The following is a 24,677-nucleotide window of genomic DNA, read 5'->3' as shown; positions in this document are numbered from 1 at the left end:
TTTTGCTTTGTGAAGAGAAGTTAAGCTTCCTCTGAAAACAGAGCTACATGTATTCTGCTGTGGTCAGAGGCATGGTATTACGAATCAGAGAGTAAGTACAATTAAAGTATAACTTCTATTTTCCCTAGCTGCTAGAGATGGGGGAGTGGCAAAAGCAAATGGTGTGGCTCCTCCAGCTAGTGGAAGACTGTCTGGCCATCACAACAAGCACGTGGAATCTGTCCGACCCGGCATCCTCAGTGACAGCCCCAAATCTGCCCGCAGCCCCTTTCACCGACAGAGGAGGGTTGTTTTCTATGATGGGGATGGCAGCGATGACGACGAAAGTTCCCACTTGCACAGAAGCCAGAGGGCCAAGAGCCAGGAGGATGCTGGCATTGTCATTACAACCTCATCTGCAGAAATCGATGAGGAGAGCCAGGACAGTGAGTCATCCAGATACAGTGGCATGGAGACATCTTCCCCTGCCTTCAGCAACTCAGTGGAGTCTGCAGACAGCACACTGGAGCAGATTGAATCTCCTTTCTTCCCCATCATAGCATTCGATTACTCAAGCGTGCCTGAAGTTCGTCTTGGCAGCCTGAGTTTGAGGGAGCTTCGGGAAGCACAACTTGAATCTAAGAGGTCACCAAAACTTGAGCACAGAGCAGTCACAAGAGTGAAAAGCATGATGAGCACAGAATGCCGAAGCCTGCAGAGACACAGGGCAGAGGAGCACAGCTCATACAACAAGCCTGTTGCGAGGATGCTCCCTCACAGCAAGAAGTGTGAAGCACCCGACGGGGCCGGGCAGAGCCAGGTTGAAGTTGTCACTCTAGTTCGCAATGAGCATGAGTCGTTCGGCCTGGATTTGGAAATCCAAGCCATGCCTTTAAAGGTTGTTGTCACAGGGATGCGGCCAGGTGGAGCAGCAGAAATGGTAATTTTTAAATTTGAGTTGCCTTGTTGTGATTTGCTTTCCCGTTCCAGGGATGATGATGATGATGATGATTATTAAGCAAGTGATCTGTTGAGAGTAAGTGCAAGTGAGGTTTTTGTCTTTGCTGGGCAAAGTGTCTCACCACATATTGTTCTTAAACTGGTGCTAAATGAGATGTTTCTGATTCAGAAGTGCATCCAGGCTGATCAAAACTAAGAGAGGCGGGATGCAGATCCATTGAGATGGACTTATCCCTGCTTGCAGTTGCGGTTTTGAGGGAATGCAGTTTTTGTATTTGTTTTACCAGGGAAAAAGACAAAATAAGTATATCCTGGTGACAAAAGTGTTCATTATGCTCTATTATCTTATATGCATGTTATCCTGTATTACACAGGTCTGGAACTAAGAGGCTTTAAGTACTGGCCAGGTTTACCAAGAGCCATAGTAGTACTAGTAACACATCGCTCTTCTGCATCTCATACACGTCCATATGGATACTTTCTTCATGCTGGATATAGAATTGCTGACCTAGGTGCAGAAGTGGAGAAAGAAGAAGGAGAAAACTTTGGTGTACAAACCTGGATGTACCATTTTTAATCTTGTTAGTGGCCACTAGAGTAAGAGGGGATATGGCATAGTTAGAATGGGACTGTGAGATCTGGGGATTTGGGTTTTGTTCCTGCCTTTTTCTCTGACTTATTGTGCAGTGTGTAGAAACATACTCAGACTTTTTCCTCAAGACTTCAGTCCCTGTCCGGTTTAGTTGTTCAGGAGAGTTCCACCAGGAATATAGTTCATACATGACATTCAAAAATGATACACAGTGTACTAGTCCTGAAGAAGCCAGGGTTGATTCATCCCAATTAATTTAACTGAAGAGGGCTATATGCTCCATCCTGATACTGATGTCTCAGAGAAACCAGCAGCTCTTTTGACCTTCCTGTTTTAGATTGATCTTTAATTCTCCTTCTGGCAGAGGCACAGTCTGCTCTTCATTTATGTGCTGGCAATCTGACAGCAGTGGTACCTGTGCTCTGCGGTGATGTGAAAATAGGGGATGTTACTCACAGGCTGTTAATTGCTTCCCTGAAATCTTTGCCCCTGTGGCAGGGCTTCTGGTGTGTATTTATAATTTCCTTGAATCTCTCATTGCGTCAGGGATCGATGGGCAAGATGGCTGTAGGAGATGAGATTACCACCATCAACAGTATCCCCGTCAGTAAGATGACGTACGAGGAAATCTGCTTGCTTATGCAGTGTCTTCCCACATCCGTAACCCTGGAGATCCAGAAAGCAGCATCAGGTGAGAAAGTAGTTTCGCTTTTGAACCATTTGTTCTGGCTACCAGTGACGAAAATGCCCTTAGATCATCTGGGTCTGACCTTCTGCTGCCACAGCTTCCCACATGGATTCAGTGAAAAAGGCAGGGGACATTTTGTCTGCACTGGTGAGCCAAGCAAAGCATTTCATCACCAAACTAGGCTTCAAGGGGCCTCCCTAGCACAATGATGAGGGGAGCAAGCCTACTCCTGGGCAAAGCATTCAAAGCTCTCACACAGAGTATGTCCTTCCTGCCAGCATGTGCAGAGGTCTGAGTCGTTTCATGCAGACTGGGAGCTGAAACAGCAGTGACCCTTGTCCTGACAACCTGTTTTATTGCTGTGCCTGTTCATTAAATATATTGACCCTTTGTAATCAAATCTCTCTCTCTCTCTTAAATCTGAAGTTTAAGTAACATTTTTTTGAATGAATAATAAGATACTAAAAGCCTCTTTTCTCTATTTATTTCTTTATTTCTTTCTTCCTTTCCCTTTCATGTAGCAGAATTCTCTAAAGTGCAGGAAGATGAAACAGAAAACCCAAGAAAACTAAGTTCTTATAAAAATGTTTATTTGCATGTTTTCTTACAAAAAGGATTCTAGTGTGAACTGAAATATTTGATACCTCCTTACTTTCTGCTCAGGGCTGATTTATGCTGCTGCAGCAGTATATGAATCCCCACAGACTGTACAAATTATGTGGTGTGGAAATGAGTGTTTGAAAAAGAAAAGCATACTTTTCAAATTCAGGAAGAATATAATATTTTGCTTTGTTCTAGCTTATGATCTTCTTTGTGTACCTATTAATACCTGGGAACCTAAAGTGCTTCCAGATGCACGACTTCCAGTTGTTCTTTTAAGGAATTCTTTTAAGCTTGGCAGAGTCCTGTTCTTGTTTTTTTAGATTGCTGTGGCTTTTGCAAACCACTAGCATTGGAGTAAGGACACATTGGCACTCTTTTATCAGGCATCTCTTCTGTTTTACCCTTCCCCTCGCCATACCCTACTGGCAGAAAAGAGAGTCTCTTCAGTGTGTGATCCAGCATGCTGAAGCAAGGCAGTACTTGAAATCCTAACACAGCTGCTTCAAATTGCTCTACTGAGGTGTCTTTCACTTTGTTGACTCCAGGGAGAATCAGCACTTCTTAATGTGGATACTTAAGTACAGTGATATGGATAATCCTGCAGGTTTGTGCAAGAAGTACAGAGATGTACAGGCACATTTGAATGAGCAGGAAAGATACTGACACTGTGAATAACCTCTCCTTCTCCATGCACTTTCTGGGCCTCGTGTCATAGTAACTGACCTCTGGAAGGCAGCTTGAATAGGAATGCATGTTTCAGAAGCAATGGAGAGAGGTGGAATCTGGTGCTTAGCTTGAAGTGCTGAAAATTGAAGATAGGAGAAATGAGTGAGCACGAGTGAGGAATGTGTCAAAGTGCAGCAGTGATAGAGAGCTTGATGCATTGCCCCAGAGTGGGTTAAACATGTACTGGAAGCAAGGAAGGGTCTGTGCTGGAAATGCTTTAAAGCCCACATACTTGATGTGTGTATGACATCACTCATGCGTGTCACATTAAACACCTGCAGAAGTGCCGAGAGGGTCAGAGTCAGCTTCTCTATGCACAGATCATCACTGTGTTATCTGTTCACTTTTGCTATGTCAGGGCTTTTTGTACTCTCTGGAGTCTCTGTTGGAGACTTCTTTGATCAAACAGGTGATGAGAAGCAGTGCTGCTCAGCGTGACTTATTGCACGCTGACACTTTGGTAGTTGGCTTGTTTGACTGTTGCAGTTTCAAAGATGAGAATTAAACAGATCATGACTACTTACCTTGGATAAGTGGATTGCTCCCTTCTGTGTGCTTCTCAAATAGACAGGGTTATGATTAATTTGAGTTGTTGTAAACACCATTAGAGAAGGGGAGGATTGCAGAGCAAAAGGAAAACATGTAGCCTGACTACGTGGGTGTCTGTTTTTGTAATAAAACCTGGTGTTTTCTGTATCACTTCTTATATCTGACAGGATTTTGCTTCTTCTTTTTTTTTTTTTATTCTTTTTTATTTTTATCATGATACAGCTGTCAGCAGATTTACAAACCTCATCCTGTCTCCAGGGGTAGACAGTCAAAATCAGGGCAATGTCAACAGCGTCCTCGCAAGTGAGGAAGAGCCGAGTGCTGGGAAGCGAGAAAGGGCAGGTTTGCAAAACGCTGGCGGCGGCTGCGCGGCGGAGAGAGCAACACTGCCGCCTGATGCCGCGAGCAAAGACGTGCACAGAGGTACCACGAAAGGCAGCCGCGAGGAGGACTGCGCTGCCATCCCTGTCACCGACATCGACGACTTGCTCAGCCAGATGGGCGCCCCCGAGAGCAGGGGCTCGCGCACCCCGTCGCGCGCAGAAAGCCCCCTCCGGGATGAGTACACCACGATGTGCTGCTGCGGCACCGACGAAGGCTGCCCCGGGTCCGAGCCACGAGCAGCCAAGGAGGAGCCGCTGGAAAAAACTGTGAATTGTGGAACGAATGCACAAGGAGTTTTGGGGCTGTCTGTGTTGGACTCCATTAACACAGGCAAACTTTTTACTGTGAATAAAAACTCTTTAAATAACTATTCTAGGAATTTTAGCAGTTTAAATGAGGACGAGTTGCCTGCAGCAAACTCTCTGGAAGGTAAGAGGAGTGACCCGTTTCCAAAGTCTATGTATGGAGCTGCGGAGGATTCTCACTCGGACGCAGAGTCTGTCACAGAAACCTTTGATGGTGCTAGTGAGGTGTTGCTTGGGCAGTGTGCTGCTGCTAGTGTCCCTGCAGCCTGCACTGTAGTGGAGTCAGATGAGGAGCAAATTGAGATTTGCTGCACGAACGATGAGCTGCAAAAGCCTGTGCAGGAGCAGCATCTCACACCTGGAACAAGCTCGTCCTCACTGTCCCCACCGCACCCTTACAGCAGCAAAGTTTTGCAAACTGAGGGCTGTGCAATGTGTGGGTCACTGGAGACAAGCATCAACAAACTAGGTTTGGAAGATCATAGTGGTCCCACTCCATGCCCCTCACAGTGTTCAGATGTGTCCTCTGCATCCTTGTGTTCTCCTTCCTTGGTTTTCCTGACAGAAAAAGACATCCTAAAGAATTCAGCCAATATCCCTGAAGTTTACTCTTTCTGTAACAATGGTGCCTTACGTACAGAAGAACAGATGGATTTGGGGAAGAGTAAGGGACATATGAAATGCTGTGAATCCACTGAAGAGGAAGGGTCTCTGCACTGCAAAAAGATAAGCTTTTGCTCTGCTAGAAATGTCAGTGTCTTGGAGAACAGCTTGCTTGAGAAAGAAGGATATCATGATGAGCAGAGATCCAAATCTGAAAGCGAAGAAGTGGTTGATGACTGTAATCATGCTGTTAGTTATTGCCTGGTGAAGAAAGAAACCAGCAGTTTGTCCAACTTGTCTAAAACAGACAGCAATCATATGAATGCATCATCAACAAGAGGAATATCACTCAGGTCACCCTTTCCCACTAGATCTAAAGATCCAAAGGCTAATGCAACTCATGACTTGCCAGGGAAAATTGAGAAAATTAACTCTGTGACTTCAGGAAGGACTTCAAATGGGAAAGTCCAAAACTCAGGCACAAATCATTGCAAAGGAGCTGCAGTACCGCACAGCCCATCCTCACAGAAAAAATCTTGTCAGGAGTCTAAGGGAATGGCACAAAAAAGTATAATGGACACCCTTTTAAATAATCAGAAGACCAAAGCAGGACCAAAGCTAAAAGGGTTCACCATCAAAAGTAAAACAAAGACAAATTCAGATTCTTCTGGTATTAATCCTACCAAAGTGAATGGGGCTGATCAGAAAAGGGCTTCTGTTTCTCCACAGCTGTCTCCCAAACTCCTGGGAAAGAAAACACCATTGTCCCGTAATTCACCTACAAATCCAGATCCTGGCAGGAGCATTTCTGCAGCCTCAAGGACTCTGAAATCAGAGCTAGAAAATAAACCATCTCTGGTCATTTCTGAAGATTCACTTTTACCTCTCCTGAATGGCACTGGCAGCCCAACAGCAAGCGGTGAAATGAAATGTGGCTGTGGGGAGCTAACATGGGGAAAGCCAAAAGAAAAGCAGGTTTCTACTGTGGGATGTCAGGGTAAGAGTGCTAAGGTAGATGATTTTGGAGCCAGGGACAGTCAATCCAAAGTCACTTCACCTCCTCAGGGGATACCAAAAGTTGAATATGTGAAAGGGAGGACTGATAACCCTGAAACAGGCCTAAACCCAATCAAGATCATTTATAGTGCAGATGACCTTAGGCAATTAGATCTGGAAAATGTAGTACCATCTGCTGGAGGCTGTTCTTCTTCATTGAGGTCCCCGTCAGTTCACCAGGAACAGCTGGAAGGGCAGGAGATCCAGCGCACTTTCATTGAGGTGAAGCTTTCCTCCTCATCATCTCCTTCTTCCTCCTCCTCTGCCTCTTCCTCACCAGCATCGTTTTTGCAGCTGCCATTGCTAGAGAAAACGGAAGAGGTGAATGCAGAAGTACCTCAGCTCACTGAGGAGATGGGGACCATGCAGCATTTCTCAAAAGCAGATGCTGCTGGAGACAGACATCTCTGTGGCTTGTCAAAACCTGTGACAAGGACCTACTCAATGCCAGCCCAGTTATCAGGTCACTTGAAGGAGGACTGCCATGTTACAGAGGGTCATCCTGTGCAAGGCCCCCAGGGCCACACTGCAGGGGAGAAACACCCCCAGGGGATGTTAAAGGTAGTTCACTTGAATCTGCCGAACAGCCAGAGTGGAAAGGAGCAGGCGTACACCTCCAAAAGTGCCCAGAAGGTTCATGATGTGTCCCCCTCAGTGAGTGACATCAGCTACCCCACTGCCGATAAGCTGAGGAGCTTCAGGAGGAATTACTACTACTATGAGCTGAACTGGCCGCATGACCCTATTTCATCCTTCTCTGTCAAACAGAGGATCAAATCCTTTGAAAACCTGGCAAATTTTGACCGGCCCTTCGTGAAGGCCATTGATATATGCTCGTCTGCAAGGTTGCCCCTCGCCAGGAGGTCGTGTGGTGGGTTGGCCGCCCCATCCAGCACTGCTGAGACTCCGTGGGCGCTGCGGCGCAGCTTGAGTTCCTATGGCAGCAGCCCCAGCCCCGCCAGTGCCACGGCCAAGTCTCCCCCCAGCGCAGAGCCCGTGCGTGTGGCTGAGGGTGGCAAAGGGCACAGAAAGCCCCAGAGGAGTGAAGAGGGCGGCGCTGGGCCAGACGTGGCCGCCTTCCCCACCTCGGCCTCGCAGGTGCGCCGCAGCCGGGGCCTGGGGCGGCCGCTGCTGTCCCGCTCCAGGCTGCGTGAGCTGAGAGCCCTCAGTATGCCCGACCTGGACAAGCTGTGTGGAGAGGGCTTCTCGGGCCCGCCACAGCCTGCCTGCTTCAAGACAGAGCTGGAAATCACGCCCCGCAGAGCCTTTGTCACACCTGACCAGAACGGGGCAGCTCTGCCAGCCCGCTGCGGCCCTGCAGAGGCAGCCGGGTTGGGAATGGGTGCCTGCAGCCCCCGGGACAGTGGGTCGGGAACGCCGGGTTCTGCCTCGGATGATGACGTGCCCCATGGCAGCTCTCTGGATGGGGAAAACAGCTGGTCCATCAGGTTGGTGTCAGCTTTCCTACCACTGTTTCATTTTCATCCCCACAAGCCCTTCCCAAGGCAGAGCTTCCACTTTGCCCCAAGTCTGGCCCAAAGCACATTTCAGCTGTGGCCCCAGCCCTCTGTCCCCTCACAATTCAGGGTGTCATTCATGCTCTTGATGCCTTGGAGCTGCCATGCTGCTGTCTGTTAGCAGCTGTGTTCCAGTACAGGATGAAACATTTTATCCTGACTTAGATGTGCTCCTTTTCCTTATCCCCTCTAGCTGGTGTTGGTTGGTTTTTGGCCCCATTACAGAGCAGCAGCAGTGGTGGAGGGGAGGCTGCACAGCACTGGCTTCCAGCACAACCTGCGGTGACAAATAGGGTCGTCGTCCTGCCAGAAGCGTCTTCAGATGTAGCTCTCTTTTTTTAATATCTGTTGCTGAAACCATTGGAGAAGGACGAGGGGAACAAAACAGGGACTGATTTTCAGAGTTTTTCTTAAAAATAGTCTTCTCTGCCCCTTTGCATTCTCCCAGTTATCCCATTTCTTACTAGGTTTCAAGATTTCTGCTTTATCATTTATCCTCATGCAACCTACACTGTATACCTGAAATGTATCTCTATACAGTTGAGAAATATAAAGCTCTTTTATCTTTTTATGTTAATTTTAGCTTGGATCAGCTACTTGTCTCAAGCCTGGACCAGCAAAAACTGCAATCTGTTTTGTCAGCAGTAGTACCAAAATGTGATGTTGCTGCTGTGCTCCAAGAAGTCAAAGCACAAGTAAAGGTAAAAATTAGAAGATAAAACTAGGTTACTGGCAGATATTTAAGGGTTTTCCTTATGGCAGATAAAATCTTTTCCAAACAGTTTCCAAGCTCCTCCAGTAGTCCTGTGGTAGCTTACTACTATCAGCTGCAGCTGATGTTAGCTTTACTAATGCTGGTTGTTGAATGCCTGCTATAAACCTATAATAATTTTGAATGGCTTTTTTTATATGAATGTTCAAAGGCAGTTTTGAATCACAATAAATAGACCTACTTTAAGTGGAGAAGTATGCCTCCATCTGGGTCTGTCGGTAATTGCACATCAGAATTTAACTTTCCACCAGCCATCTGGGTCAAACTCAGTTCCCCCACTGTGCAAGGGAAGGTCTGCTCCTCTCTGTGCCTGGAAGCACCAGCCTTTTGTTAGACACTGCAATCACAGAAATTGAATTTATTTTGTTTAATGCTGAATTGGTGACTTGGAACACTAGAAGGTAGTTGCTAGTGGGTTTTTTAAGAGATACCTGTGACCTTCTTCTTCTCTTTTGTGGAAACTGGCTATTGCATCAAGATAACCTGCTTCATTATCTAGGTTTTTAAAGGCCTCCAAAGTGAAATGACTGCCAGAACATTGCTTCCCTGTTTTCAGTGTATTTGTTTGTGGGATACAAGCACATCCTTTTTAAATCAGAACAGAAGTTGATAAAATAATGACAGCACTGGAAGGGAAACTGGTCTGCATAACTGCTGGGTGAGCTGCATCTAGAGCGTTCTTGAGCCTTATTCTCAAAGACTGCTATTTCAAACGTAGAACAGGCTTGGAGGAAAAGGACCTCCCTAAAATATCCAGCTTTATCTCCTTCCAGAGGACAGCATACCTAAAGCATGCAAGTCTCCAAAGCTTGGTGAGCCAAGAGGGTTTTCTAGGTTTACTGATAAAATTAGGATTGGGTTGTACAACTGGCTGAAGGTAATTAAGTGTTCTTTAAAGTATTTTGCATGGAGTCTTGGAGAGATTATTTATTTATGCCACTTTTCAAAGCCTGAGAACTCAAATATTTATAAAGCTGAATGCTTTTTGGAATGCGCTCCTTGTCTGCATAGTTTCTTATCCATATTTAAGACTAGTATGGCACATAGGCTGGAAAATTTTATGCTATTCAAATCGTGGATTTTGAATGTACAATAGAACAGTTCTTCATAGTTATGCAGTTGCTGAAAAATGAGATAGACTGCCTGATTTGGACTGAGAGCTTTCTTGGGAAGAGTTTTTCATCATCATTTGCTCTGAACAGTGCTGAATTTATTGTTAACATTTAATAAGTGCTACTTATACAAAAAAAAAAGACGACATTTTATTTAGGTCTCTATGACTGGTATCTTTGGCTAACATTCTAAACAGAGGTGAACCCTGGAGGCCTGGTTTGCCCATTGTGTGTCTAAGTAAAGAAGTGAGCATCCATACCCAGGTCTCTGTGCCCAGTTGTATGTGTGCTGGCAAGGGGCAGCTTTGAGTGCTGGGGAGGGAGGGGGGGAACGCATAACTTCGGCAATGGGAACCCAGCATCCAGACTGTCTTGTTGACTGGTCCAGGACATATGGTCTATGGATAACATCGATAACTCCTTTAACATCTGAATCTCTGACTTTCTTTTGTTTTCCTTCCCCAAGTGTAAGCAAATTAAATTGAGGTATCAAGGGTTGCAAAGAACCTTACCTCTAGAATAAAAAGGGTTGCTAAAGTACTTAAGAGTCAAAGATAGGAGTATGTTTCCATTGCCCTCACTGCACTTGGAAAGGGGCTAACCTAGATACTTAACTGATTTTAGTATTTCTACCCTGACATAAAGGTGTTCTCACTTGAGCATAGGTGAGAAGGGTCTTAGCATATACAAAACACCGTGGACAAAGATGTTCAGCCCTGACTGCTCTTCTCTTCCCAAGTGCTGATGGATCAGTGATGTGGAGCAGGGTGGCATCAGTTTCTGACATTAGCTCTATGTATTGCAGAGATGCCTCTACTGGAGGAAATCTTCTACAGACACTATTTGGCAAAAAACATGCAGTTAGAGCAAGAATTTGACTTCCTAGTAATCTGTGGTTCCCTGTGCCTTTTGAAACAAAATTAAAAGGCAAATGCTGAGTCAATGTGTTCAGTTTAGTGGTCTAAATATGCCATTTAATGCTAAATAGATTAAGAAGTTGGTTTCTAATGATTTGCCATTAATTTTAGTGTTGACAGTTTCTGGAAATTACTAATGTTGGATGGGATCCTGGGGAAAAGCTGACAAACCTGCTCTCTGCTCCCTGTGTCTGATGCTCTGTGCACAGGTGGTTACTGTCCTTTTGCTCCCAAATTCCTTCTTATAGTTCCCCCCACACCACAAAATGTGGTCTCTGTGACACAGTGCCAGACTTGCTGGATGGGACTGCTTTTCTCTCATGGCAAATTCAGGTGCTGTTCACTCTATAAAAGGCAGAGAGACCCTGACAAATTAGAGGGCTGGGCAGTCACCAACTGCATGAATTTTAACAAAGACAGGTGCCAGATTCTACACCTGGGATGGGGCAACATTGGGTGTACAGACAGACTGGGGAATGAGATGCTGGAAAGCAGTGCTGCGGAAAGGGACCTGGAGGTCCTGGTCGGTGGCAATGTCATCAATTCAATGCTGAATATCAGCCAGCAGTGCCCTGGCAGCCAAGAGGGCCAACCGTGTCCTGGGGGGCAATCAGGCCCAGCATCACCAGCTGGTTGAGGGAGGGGATTGTCCTGCACTGGGACAGCCTCACCTGGTTTTGGTAACCGCAGTATAGGAGGGATATAAAGCTATTAGAGAGCATCCAAAGGAGGGCAACGAAGATGGTGAAGGGCCTTGAGGGGAAGCCGTATGAGGAGCAGCTGAGGTCCCTTGATCTGTTCAGCCTGGAGAAGAGGAGACTCTGGGAAGACCTCATTGCAGTTACAACTTCCTCTGGAGGGGAAGAGGAGGGGCAGGCACTGATCTCTTCTCTGTGGTGGCCAGTGACAGAACCCAAGGGCGTGGCCTGAAGTTGTGCTAGGTGAGGTTTAGGTTGGGTATTAGAAAAAAGATTCTTCACCCAAGGGGTGGTTGGGCACTGGAAGAGGCTCCCCAGGGCAGTGGTCACAGCCACAAGCCTGACAGAGTTCAAGAAGTACTTGGACAACACTCTCAGGCACATGGTGGAATTCATGGGGTGGTCCTGAGCAGGGCCAGGAGTTGGACTTTGAGGATCCTTGTGGGCCCCTTCCAACTCAGGGTATTCAGTGATTCTGCAGTTCTGTATTTTGGCAGCAGGCCATCACTTTGAAGAAATCAGCTTTATACCTTTGTTCTGGTCCAGAACCAAGTTCAGCCCTGGTGTAATCCTGCACCAATCCTTTTTGTGCTGGATGCCCACATTTTTACAACAGCACATCTTAGTCCTGTCTAGATCACTAATAGGCTCCTTATTTTTAGTTCCCAAGTGAAACAGTTTTTTCTGCTGTCCTATCTGACCCTCTCAAGCTTTTAATATGTAGCCACTGCCCCTTGCAAGATTGTCCAGCTCTGCTGAGAAGAGGTTAATGCAATTGCCCTGCATTACATCTATGTAACTGCCTTTCCAGAGGAAGGAGAATTGGGACAACAAAAGTATTAGTAATTCCCTGAAGAGAAAGGTCCAGAAAGGTGTATGGGAAGTATTGTCTTTTGACTGCAAAATATTGAACAGTGCAAAATTGATTACAGCCTGTGAAAATTAGGCTGTCCAAGGTTTAATGCCATTTCACTACCCTAATTTTGACTTTGCCTTCTAGCCTTGCACTGACTGAAGGAACCTTTGCTGTCACCTGAGTTCTCCTAGATGGCTGATAACTCATCTGTAGCATGAAGAGAAATACATTTAATATCTCTGTTTCAATACCTTGAGTTGTTCTTTTTACCTGCCATAGTCTGTGGATACTGGTAATTTGTCATTTGTGTAGGAACTTGGTCTTGATCTTGGTTTTGTGTTTCTTCTTTCCCTTCCCGTGCACCTCCATTTTTCTGCTAGAGCAAAGAAGACACATACTTTGTAGTCTTGCACAAAGAAGAAGGAGCTGGTCTGGGATTTAGTGTTGCTGGAGGAATAGATTTGGAACAGAAATCAGTCACGGTAAGTGATGGCTGCAAGTCATCTTTTTACAAAGCTCACTTTAAAGCAGGCTGGTGATTAGATCAAATGCTCATTTGTCAAGTCTCACTGCAAGTCATTCACAGTCATAAAACAGTGTCTCTCAGAGGTGGCAGCATACCATCTGCCACTGAAATTAGTGTCTGGGAAGTGTAATTTTTATTATTGGGGATGGATACCAATTATGTTTACAATCTTTAAAAGTCTGTTACTGAATGGGATGGGCTCAATCTAAACCTTATGCATGTAAATAAAATTCTGCATTTCATGCAGTAGCAGAGCATGCAGTCTTTTAGGGGAGACTTTCATTCCCAGCCCTTGAAAGTAAACACTGTGCAGCAGAGTTTTTGAACGATTTTTTAAATCCTGAGACTGATCTTTTGAGACCTCAGCAGTTCACATCACAAATTTGTTTTGTGTTATTAAGGCCTGTAGGTGGGCCAAAAAGGAGGGTTGTGTTTCTTAGGGGTTTTTTAAAGTCTTATACAGCATTCTGAACCAGAGATACTGTGTGTCCCATTAAGTGATGTTGGTGTGTAAAAAGTGACATAGATACTGTTCAAAAACAGATCAGTGAGACAGAAAAATCCAAGAAAACTGGTGTCCTCCCATGTGACAGTTTCTTTACTCAAGATATGCATTTAAATTCTGCCCTGAAAGAGAGAGATCCATTAAATGCTGAGATTAGAAGCAGGATATGTCCTCAGTTTTGGGGCCTGCAGCAGCCCTTGTAGGAATCTTCTGGTTTTTGCTTTTAGACAAGACCAGTATAAGTAAATGTATTTTATATTAAGCTGTCATTAAGTTAGAACATGGTCACAGTCTAGAGAATGGAATCTACTTCTCTCATACAGTTGTTCTATGTCTCTGGCCCAAACAGTTGCAGTGGCAGCTGTGAGCAAGAGGAGGGCTCAACACTGTAGCACCCCATGGAGTTCTTCACCTGGAGACTGGGACTCCACTTAAAAAATAAGATCTTGAAGTCTCTCAGGTGGAGTAACTGATGAAGTAATTTTCCTGAATTCTGTTAGCTGTGAGACCAAGGAAACATCAGCTCCTACTCTTCACAGATCTTCTTTGTTCGGCGTGTGTAAAGTATGCTCCTCAGAAGGGGAACATTCTAATGTTCTTGATCTACTGGGATTCTGGATCCCAGCTGGATTTAGGGTTGCCACTGGGTTCTGAGCTTCTTAGATGGGCTGTTGTGCCCACACTTGGGTGAGCTTCAAGGTACTGAGGAGAACGTGAGGGAAAGCAGCAGATGTTTTGTACGTAAATCCTGTATTCCACTTTCTGTTTACATTTGCATGTCTACATCTATTATTGAAGCTATTATGCCAGCTTTGAATGCCTGCTTAGATTGGCTGAAAATTTATCTTCTTGGATCTGTAGGGTTGTGGCAGGTGCCCCTCTCAGCATGGCCCTGCAATGAGCGGGAACAGGAGCCAAAAGGCTTCTGATGCCTCACTGTTGGTTGAGGTAGTAGGATAAATTCCTAGAGGAAAATGCAGGATTGTGACCACAGATTTGTGCCTCAAACCTTTGCCTGGAAGATGCAGAACTGTCTCCATGGGAAACCATATTCTGACTGCTAAAATTACAGTGCCTAGTAGGCAAGTCCTTAAATACCGAGTCTTGAGTCTTTTAGTCAGTTCCTTTTTGTAAATGACACACATCTAAACTTGCTAGAGTTTTACTCAAAGTTTAATCCACTCTGAATAGAGTGTTTTTTCCTCTAGAAGAATGCATTTCATGCCACTAAATCATCCCTCTGCATCTGTTTGCATGGTATTCGATCAGCCAAATTGAGGTGAACAATTGTACAGCTGCAGTAAGTCAGAGCCTTTCTGTGCACAGATGTTTGGAAGTGTGTGTTTGAAAACACCACAGGATGCTTGTCCTAGTCAGTGGGAATTGGGGGGGATTGGGTGTCACACACCACAGTGTTAGTGGTTGCTGTAGCATGAATGTGGATTTAACCTGTGTGTCACTTGAAATATGTTAATTGAAGGCCTTTGAGGAGTTCAGTGAAAGCGTAAGTAATTTGTGATATTACATATTCCCTTGCTGGGTTTGGTTATTTTTGGCTTAGAAATGATGATGCAATAATAGCATCTTTTCCTCTGAATTGCCCCATCCCTAATTGCAGTTCTGTCCAGTCACTTAGTCCTTGACATTTAAAGGATGTTCACTGAAGCAAATGTTGTGCATTTGATATCCACTGACTGCAAACTTTGGTAGGGTGTCTGTGTTCACCTTGGCCTGTAGAATGCTATGTGGGTCATGAGGTTAAAACGTACTTGTTAAAATCTTTCTTGTAGGTTCACAGAGTGTTTTCAAAGGGAGTGGCATCTCAAGAAGGGACTATTCATCGAGGAGATCTTGTTCTGTCAATCAATGGCAAATCTCTTGCAAACTCAGTCCACGGGGATGTCCTGAATACTCTTCATCACGCAAGGCTGTACAAATATGCGGTCATTGTCATCCAGAAGGAAAAAGACAAAGCAAACAATTCCTCCAGACTTGAGACATCAGCTACTGGCAGAAAGTGTGTAGGGTCTGGAAAGGATGTTTCCATGGAAATAGGAACAGGTATGATCTTTGTCCAAGAACAGTTGGAAGGATTCCCTTGCAGAACAGACTGAAGGGAAAAATGTCCGTGTGTTTTAGATTAAAAGTGTCTGTGCGTTCCGTGATTGAAGGGAGCAAATGAAATTACCTTTAAATTTTATTTGTTCTCTTTGGAGCCTAAATTCAGTTTGGGTTTTGGGGGTTTTTTAATTATCATAGCTAGGCACAAACTTAGAAGACCTAATTTAGGGCCTAATCCAATTTCTACTGAAGTAAGTGATTCCACATATTCTTCCAGTACAGGATAAATGCAAGAAAGCACACAACCAAAAATAATTTAAAAAATAAAAAGGCTCAAAGAAAACCTCATGCTCTGCAGTTTATTATGCATAGGGGCTGAACTTGTTTTTGTAATAGCAGATTTCATACTGTTTCCGCTAAAATAGAAAAAATTATTTTGATATTACAGTAAATGGAAGTTAGCCATATTGAAGTCAAGACATCCCACAGGAAACTAGGGATAAATGGTTTAAGCAGAAATGTGTCAGTGGAATAGTAGATAAATGTTCAGGAACAAGACAGCATTTTAGTGTGTAAGCAGTACCTAGGGTGTTACAAACAGATCTCTGAATTTTTTTTGTAGATTTAAGACCCAAAGCCCTTCAGTACCTGTCTGTATTCTGCTCCTTCGGAGCAGGGGATGACCTGTTTCAGTCCTGCACTGTTGCAGTGTCCCTGGGAGGTGGCTTCCCCTGCTTTCAAGGGCAGCTCAGCTCAGACCACTCCAAAAGCGGGACATGGAGCTGCCAATCCCCCATTTTTAGTCTGTTGGCTGTAATCATTACTGTTTGGAGGGTTCTTTTTTTCTGTAGCAGTTTCTATTGGTTTATGCTTACACAGAGTTTTATGATTACAACTTCGTGACAGAGCTTAAAGAAAAATAGAAAGCACTTTGTAAGTGAATGGATCAGCCTTTCTGGAATTGCTCCCATGGATATAATATATGTAATTACTTCAGAATCACTTTCTACCCTAAACTCCCTGTGTTCTGCACCCTGACAAATGCAGAATATCTGCTGGCTCCGGGCACTAGGGGGCAACGTTATCTCATAAACAACATAGTGTTGGCTTATTCAGAACATATTTCCATCCTTTAAGGCAAAGCACACTCCAGATGTTTTAGATAACATTTAAAGTTGTCTGAGATAACGGTAGCAGTAATTTGTGATAATGCAGACTGCATAATTTTTACATTCACACAGGGCAAAGAGGGTCCTGTTTTCCAGAACTGCAGATTTATTTAGTCCTAAGCAAAGTCATATTTTATGTCAGCTACAGCATTATTGTGTTTCAAAAATATCTGCTATGTAGGAGGCAGGGTGAAACTACAGTAAATGATGATTATATCCATAGATATGAGACCAGAAACACTTATTCACCCTAGTGAGTGATTACAGATTTTTCCATATGAGGATGGAACATGTTTGCTTAATGTAACATTTCATTCATTACTCTTATTTAAAAAGAAATGGCTCATTGAATAAGCAGTTGGGAACAAATGAAAGAAAAAGATGCTCTCCACTCACTACTTCTGTACTTTTTCAGTTATTTTGTTGACATTCAGAGTATTTGCTAAATTTGCTAGCTGTAATTTTTGCCAAAATAAGTTGCCTTGGCAGGTTTTTGTTGAACACGTAAAATGAAAATGTCACTGTGCACTTTGTACTGTCTCCCATTCACGGCTACAATAATATACATTCACTTCTGAGAAACAAGGTGACATGTCCTGGTCTGAGTAGGAACTGAATGCTTAATTGCCTGGTCACTGCAGCAAAACTAAAACCAACCAAACACAACTTGCAGTTTACTGTTGTCTGCATAACAAAATGCTGTGTGTGTTCTATCACAGATCCAAACCTGGATATGAATGATGTAATCTGCGTTGAATTATTGAAAACCTCTGCTGGCTTGGGATTCAGTCTTGACGGTGGAAAAGCTTCCATTGCTGGAGATAGGCCCTTGCTTGTAAAAAGGATATTTAAAGGTACTACAAGCATGCAGTGGATGTTATCCCAGTTTTCCTTTTGTGCATTGTACAGAAATTTTAATTATTGGATTGAATGGTTTTTGAAGCAATGGTGTTTCTTGTGGCCCTCCTTTCTTGCCACTTTTTTTTAGAAAAAAACCCCACTTCTGGGAATGGCTAGGGATTGCATCTGCTAGTAAATGTTTGTGGAGCAATCTGCTTTTCTGAATATGATACATTTCATTCCTGGGCTTGTCCACTATTTTAGACATTAGATTACAGCAGCAATAATCTGTATAATGGCCAATAATCTATGTAATGGCCTGAGACATTCATGCCTTATCTAGTTCTTTTTTGTAAGAAACACACAGTGCAGATAATCAGTGTGGTTCTGAAGCACCACCTTGCATTATAGAATCATAGAATCAGCTGGGTTGGAAAAGACCTTGGAGATCATCAAGTCCAACCCTTATGCCCAATTATTAATTTTACCATTTCTGTCCTTTTTTTTTTTATATATATATTACTACTAGCTTGTGCTAAGAATATGTGGTGTTTGTGTTCAGAAACTGCTAATCCTGGATGCTTTGTTAGCATGTAGTTAAACTTATATGAACCATACATAGAAAGGAAACCAATCCCAGAACTATGCTGTGACTTTTATAAGTCATATTTAGCAAAAAATAAAGCACTTTCTGAAGGAAGCTGAAACTCTCAATGAAACTGTATGTGGACAGCATTTTTACAGGATTGCTCTTCAGTGATTTGTTCTCCCATCAGTGAAAAAAATCAAGCAGGTGTTTCCTGAACTGCTTATCTGGTTTTGTGTGTGTGTGTGTGTGTTTGTTTTCCCCTCTTTAGAAAGTGATTCTTAGGGTAAAGGGCATGTTTAATTTTTGAGCTCATTCATTTACATCCTTACATACAGCCCTTTTCCCCTCCCTGTGATGGCTGATGTTAGTTTAATTATCATTACAGAAAACATACTTTCATCAGCAGTGAAGGGCGTGTCTCTCTCTAGGAGCTTTCTGTGTCTGGTGTGTTTTTCCTAAGTTTGCTACTTGTGTTTGGTTTGTTCATCCCAGGTTTTACAATCTGTTGCGTGATCTGCTTATTACCCTGTCTAAATTTCACTTGAGAAAATACATCCATGACACATAACAACCTTCATGATTATTTTATTAACCAGGTTTTCTTAAAGCTATAGAGATGATATCCAGCCTATTTCATGTACTTATGTTGTTTCCTTCAAAAACAGACAGCTTTTCTAAGAAAAAGGATTTATCATGGTTAAAATAATCTTTTCTGTGAAGTGCAGCATGGAGTAGGTTGCTAGAGCTGAGCTGAATGTAAGTGATTTGTAGTGAAATTGTTATGATTGGAAAAGCGGTTTATTTGTTGTTCAACACAGTGGAAAGCACATTTTTGGTGGGTTCACTTTTTTTTCCTAACGCTGACTTTTTCCCCCTTTGCTTCTAGGTGGTGCTGCGGAGCAATCTGGAAACATAGAAACTGGAGATGAAATTCTTGCTGTTAGTGGAAAGTCATTACTTGGCCTCATGCATTACGATGCCTGGAACATTATTAAATCTGTGCCTGAGGGCCCTGTTCAGTTACTAATCAGAAAACACAGAACTGCAGTATGATGGAAGCACTACATCTAATCACACTTGCTAAGACAAACCATTTAGAACTGTCTAAAAGCTGTCTTTGTTTCTAAAGTCACACAGAAGTGTCTTAATGCTCTACAGAGAGGTGCTAAGAGCCTTGGAGAACCACTGAGCAAGCATGTGATGAGCTTCATAAAATCTCACCTAATTATTGGGGATGAAGGAAGCCAAATGTTAGAGACAATTTTGTATTATGTGGCAGTTTTATTGGAACTTCAAGACCTCTCCTGGGCTTGATTTAAAGTATTTTGATTGAAATAAATAACACTGTGCCTGTCCCTGATATTTTTAGTATCTGCAGAGTGTTGGTAGTAGAACTTGTTGGTTGCCATCCTATTGACAAGGATGGGTTTTAGACTGTACTATATCACTTAGCTGTAATAAGACTTCAGGACACTTACTTAGGGTCTGGTCCTTTTTTGTTGTTGTAATAAGAGAATGTCTGGAACAATCTCACTTTATTCTTCTAAGTGCGGTTTTGCTAAAAATGCATGACAAAAAGAGTATAATTTTGCACAACTTTTATGCCTAAAACATGAGCATTTTATTGCAAAGCTGAAAATTCCTCTTAAAATTGATGGACTAACACAGCATCCACCACAACTCAATCTGCTTTTAGATGCAACTTGTATCTGAAAGCAATTGACATTAATGCAGCAGAAATCTGTAAGAAAATCATGTCCAAATAATAGGTGATTGTCCACCAAAGTGTTAGTTGTGATTAAAATGGGGGCGATAAAAATTGGGGTCTGAATTTTCAAATTTAGGCTTCTAATGTTAGGCACCTTTAAAATATATATATTTTTAAAAGGGGGATAATTTCAAGTGCTGAGCACTTACAGATCCCACAGACTTCAGCGATCGCTAAGTACGTCTGAAAGCTGGGCTGCTTTTATTTGTCTACAAGAGGTCTAAGGCTGCCCAACTTGAAAGACTCAAGCTGAAAAGTGGTGATCTAAAAATGGGGATTATAACAGATTAAATCTGAGCTGGCCGTATTTGTGGTGGCTTTTAACTGGTCTTCTTTGTTTTCTCCTGTCCAGTATTTATTTTTCCTTGTGTGAGAGTGGTTGAGGATGTGTGTGGATGACACAAGTGCGCCCGACTGCGTTAGGACTGGGCTGATATTGAGGGTTCTGGGTGGCGAAACCAAACACTGTTTGTGTAGATGGGAGAAACCGTGGTGTTGGATACAGCAAAAGAGAAAGGGTTGCAGTGCCCTGGGCGCTTAGTTTGGACTTTCTCACCTCTACTCACAGTGGAGGTATCAGTAGCAGACCATGCTGCTGAGTGTTACTTTTAGTCTGCTGTGCTGGGAGGAGAATGTATGGGTGCAAAAGATTAGACTCTGTTATTTCTCTTCCTACATCTGGGATAGCTAAACAGCATAAAATACATACAGGAGGAAATGGGCCAGTGTCCTTATCAGCTGAGAACAAGTTGTTTGTTCCACAGTGCTCAGGTTGTTCATCACATTGGGCTGGAGACTCCTTGCAGCCAGCATGCCCAGGGTGAAGAGCTGTCAGTCTGGAACCAGTCCAAATCTGAAGTGCTGCCTACTTTTATAGTGAGCCAATACACTGGGTAGCTGTTACAAAACGGTCTGGGCTTGTCGTTTGGCCATACCCCAAGATCATACTATAGTTCAGTTTATTTGTATTTATTCAACAGTGCTTGGAGCAATTCCTTCCAGATTAGTGGAGCACTCGCTTGGGTTCATTTCTGTGACAGCTTCATGAGACTGCAACTTGTGATGCACAGAGGAAAATTCAGTTCTGTGAGGCAACCTGAGACCAGATGAACAGAAAAGCTGTGCAATGTTTGCCTAAAAATGAATAGATTTAACTCTTTTTCAGTGACATATTAGCATGTGAATCCAGGGAGAGATGCAGCTTTTGGTTACAGGAAAGGCAATACTCTACATAATCCTACAGCTCCACTGCCTGCAGGATTTCTGTTGAAATTAATTCAGGTTCAGTGCTATGAGATGACTGTGGAGTTGGGTCCCCTGTGAACCCACAGCTCAGCCGCTCTGTCAGGACTGATCCTGGCCTCCAGTCTCCTCCGTGGTGGGAGGGGCTTCAGGAGGATGCAGACATGGGGCTGGAGGACCACACTGATGTTCTAGGCCTGTGATGGCATAAAAGACGTTACCCCTGCAATGTTCCGTATTTGCTGAAAAACAGGGAGAAGACATTTGGCAATGACAGTTGAATGGTGAGGCCTTGTTCAGGAATGACCAAAATCCGACTGTAATAGCGTGTATAATAGATACATAAAATGCATGTGGAATTTAATGCAGCGTAGTGAATGCATACCTGTATACGTATAATACGTGCAAGTGCAGTACTGACTTTTTGCTACTTTAATGTGGTAAATCACAATTGTGTTTTAGGAAGTGGCTTTTTTTTTTCAGTCCGCAGTCTAAAATTTTGGAGATTCCATCGCAGGGAGGCATCTGTTTCCCTCACTCCTAAACCAGTGTGAGCTCAAAGGTGAAGTCTTCATTTTGTAAATTGAAGTTAATTTGAGGTGTCTTAAGATGATACGTGGTGGATATTTTCAGATACTTATTTGCAGGTACCGTTCATTGTGAGTGATTTAGAAGACTTTCATTTTTCAGTAAGCAGATACTATTCAGTATTTTATTTTACATGCACGTAGATAAGTGTTGGCTGAGTAACAGCAAACAGAAATGGGGATTTTTTGTGTGTGATTCGGTAGTGGCTATAATTTAAAAGATAGGTTTAATGTTTTAAATCTGACAATAGTTACTATGGGTAGAATGATAACACTTCTCTACTAACATTAGAGCAAGAAAAAGAATAGTATTTAACCTTGATTGTTTCTGTTCCTGAAAATACCTTTTTTTTTTTTGATTAAAGAACAAGAAGCATCTTTACAAAGGCTACCAGTGTTCATATGATTACAGTAGCATTTCCTGACATCTCATATGGAGTGACATTTCCCAAAAAGGCCCCAGGATTTATGCACTATGGGTGTCTGCTTTGTTGCAAACAAGATGGCTAGACCAAGCAGATTGGTTACGCACCTGGCAAAGTAAATGTTATTTTTCTGAGAGCCTGGTTGCAGTAAAATGACAAAGGACATTGCATTAGTTCATCAGTATTCAGTAGGTTCACAACTATTTTCAGCCTTGCTGTTTGCATATCAGTCTCCATGGTGATTGTTTGCCCTACCAGAGTGTTGGCCAAACTCCAGGAGAGCAGCGACTTTCCAGAGACTTGCAGCTGCATCTTGGAAGACCAAAAAAATAGAGATTAAATTATGCACCACTTCTTCACCAGGGAGCTGAAGGCATTCCAGACAAGGCAAATTTGCTTCTAGATAGAGAAGGTCTGGTAGAGGGCTTTGCTGCATCCAGGCCTGGGGCAGCTGAGGGTGCACATCCCGGATATGAGAGTGGTGCGATACTGCCGTTGCGTATTCTGCAGCCTTTTGTACCTTGAAGCTCTTTCCAGCTTCTGTAGGGACTGCATCTGCATTAAAAACTCTGAGATTAGGCCTAAACTGGGGGGAGGGAGGAACATTTGATCATTTTCTCACTAAAAAAATATTATGAGGACAGATAAGTATTAAGAAACTGTTAAGTGGATTGGTATTTCCTAATGACCCTCACTTAAAATTAACCCTGGTTAATGTTCTGCAGTGGTTCTTGTCAAATTCTGAAGGAAGTGTTCCCAGATGGGAATGTTTACCTGTTTCTATGTTTAGGTTATGTAAATGTACAAGTGAAAATATTGATGAAGAGTAGACTAGCTCATGAGAGAAATGGGGATCCCACTGTAGGTAGATTTTGTGTGTTAGTCTGATACACTTATTGTATGATATTGTATATTTACACTTTTATTTATATAAATAAAACTTCTTTCAATGAAAACTGTTTAATATGCCTTGTATATTATAAAAAAGTCAGTGCAATAACATGAAATAGATTGTACATTTTTCAATATGCTGTCTCTTTTATGTAAATCTGTATCGCCATAAACTGTTTTGCTTGGGTTTTTTAGTGATTTTGAAAATAAATGGTATCCTTAGTACTCCGCTAGATATTTAATTCTGTTATGCCAAAGTTTGTCTGGTCCGGAGTTGAAACTGGCATTCCAGGGACAAAGATGTCAGGGAGAGCATAGTCAAAGACTTAAGTGTTAACACTGCCCAGATGTACATCTAAGCTAGAAGTAAAATAGTACCCTCTTAAGAACTGCCGTTCAGTGTGTAGAGGACTAAAGCTTTTAAGAAGTGATAGGAGATGTTTTATAGAACCTGCTTCAATATCTTGGAAGCCATGCTTTTTTTTTTTTCCTGACCCTGTTCAAGGAAGATGTGGAGTTTGAAGGTGAAATGTGGAGTTTTCAGCAGCAGCAGCAGCAGTCCCTGGAGCACATCACCTATAAAGTGTACCTCCTGCCCAGACCCTGGGCTGTAAGGGAATGGAGCTGTGCATAATATTTTGTGCAACTGGTCCTAGCCTGGTATATGTTCTTCTCTTCCACCTACCCTAGGGATAAGCTTCCTGTCAAAACCACAGTGAAATCGGCTGGTTGGGAAGCACACTGGGGATGGAGTGGAGCTGAAGTGGAGCTTGTAGTGGGGAGTGTGTGCCACAACCTCCAAAGGCTTGCATCAAGTGGGCCACTCTTTTAAAGATACAGGTGACTTCACAGTAACTGCACAGCAGCTCGAAACAAGCCTTCCTTACAGGAACGTGAGTCAGCCCAGAAGGCTCAGCTGCTCGGACATGGGGAATGCCAGAGGTGCCCAAAATCCCATGCTGCCTGGCAGCACAGACACGTCAGCTAGTCACTGTGGGGAAGGCTGAGCTGCAGGAAGGAGTTTGTGAGGTTGAGTGTTTATATCTACATTGCAGGCCTTTGTGCATTGCTCTGTGTTTGAATGCTGGGTTGGGCACTTGAGGCAGCAGCACAGTTTGTAATTTCCATCCGGCGCATGGCACGGCACAGTCCTGACCTTTCCTTGATATACCCGTGGCACTTGCCTATGTCTTGTGTCGTGCCTGGCAAACCTCACTGTTTCCTCTTGTGCACAGTGCTGGCTTGGTGGGCCAGGTGGGGTTTTGTGTGAGGAGAAGGATTTGCTTTCTTGTGCCAATGGTGCAGAGGGCATTTCAGTCATCCCCAGGCTTGTGCCCCAAAAGCTGTGTTTGCTTTCAGTTTCCCTCTCTGGGTGCTGTGCTGCGAGGGTGCAAGCAAGAGCCACATGAGGAAGGATAAGCCCAGCATTTCTGCTGACTCATCCTGTGGGAAAGGCCAGTGCACTGGGTTCCCAGACTGCTCCATGGGCATGGGGACACTTTCGTGGGCTGGAGGGGAAAAGGAAGAGTTCTGTGGTGTCCTTGTCTTCCATCCGCGTGGAGACCCCTTTTCCCCCCCATCTTTCTCCCTTGCAAACAGCCATAATGAGGGGATGCTGCAGAGCCTATGCTGTTGTGCAGCTGTGACTGTGCAAAGCGTAAAATTGTTCATGTGGGAAGGGGAGGTGTGGGACAGTGCATGCAGCCCCTTGAGCTTGGTTCGACATGTCTGTCCCCAGCTGGAGCCTGGCTTCTCCC

At 43.6% G+C, this 24,677-nt stretch overlaps 1 protein-coding gene across 5 annotated transcripts in view; it reads left to right on the top strand.

Moving 5' to 3' along the window:
• The window catches only part of PDZD2 (PDZ domain containing 2), a 206,183-nt gene extending 183,198 nt beyond the window's left edge, over nucleotides 1–22,985 (top strand). For all 5 annotated transcript variants that reach the window (XM_017811307.1, XM_017811308.1, XM_017811310.1 and 2 more), the window contains 8 exons: nucleotides 129–919; nucleotides 2,078–2,222; nucleotides 4,320–7,893; nucleotides 8,546–8,663; nucleotides 12,698–12,799; nucleotides 15,139–15,409; nucleotides 17,298–17,432; nucleotides 18,894–22,985. In XM_017811307.1, the coding sequence (XP_017666796.1) occupies nucleotides 129–919; nucleotides 2,078–2,222; nucleotides 4,320–7,893; nucleotides 8,546–8,663; nucleotides 12,698–12,799; nucleotides 15,139–15,409; nucleotides 17,298–17,432; nucleotides 18,894–19,060 (5,303 nt within the window). In that variant the 3' untranslated portion in view covers nucleotides 19,061–22,985. The remainder of the gene's footprint in view (nucleotides 1–128; nucleotides 920–2,077; nucleotides 2,223–4,319; nucleotides 7,894–8,545; nucleotides 8,664–12,697; nucleotides 12,800–15,138; nucleotides 15,410–17,297; nucleotides 17,433–18,893) is intronic.
• The last annotated feature ends 1,692 nt before the right edge of the window (nucleotides 22,986–24,677 follow it).

Source organism: Lepidothrix coronata, unplaced genomic scaffold (assembly GCF_001604755.1).
Source record: "Lepidothrix coronata isolate B3197 unplaced genomic scaffold, Lepidothrix_coronata-1.0 Scaffold31, whole genome shotgun sequence".
In the NCBI taxonomy this organism is placed as follows: Eukaryota; Metazoa; Chordata; class Aves; order Passeriformes; family Pipridae; genus Lepidothrix; species Lepidothrix coronata.
The sequence above is the reverse complement of the archived record's forward strand: the minus strand, read 5'-3'. Positions and strand labels throughout refer to the sequence as shown.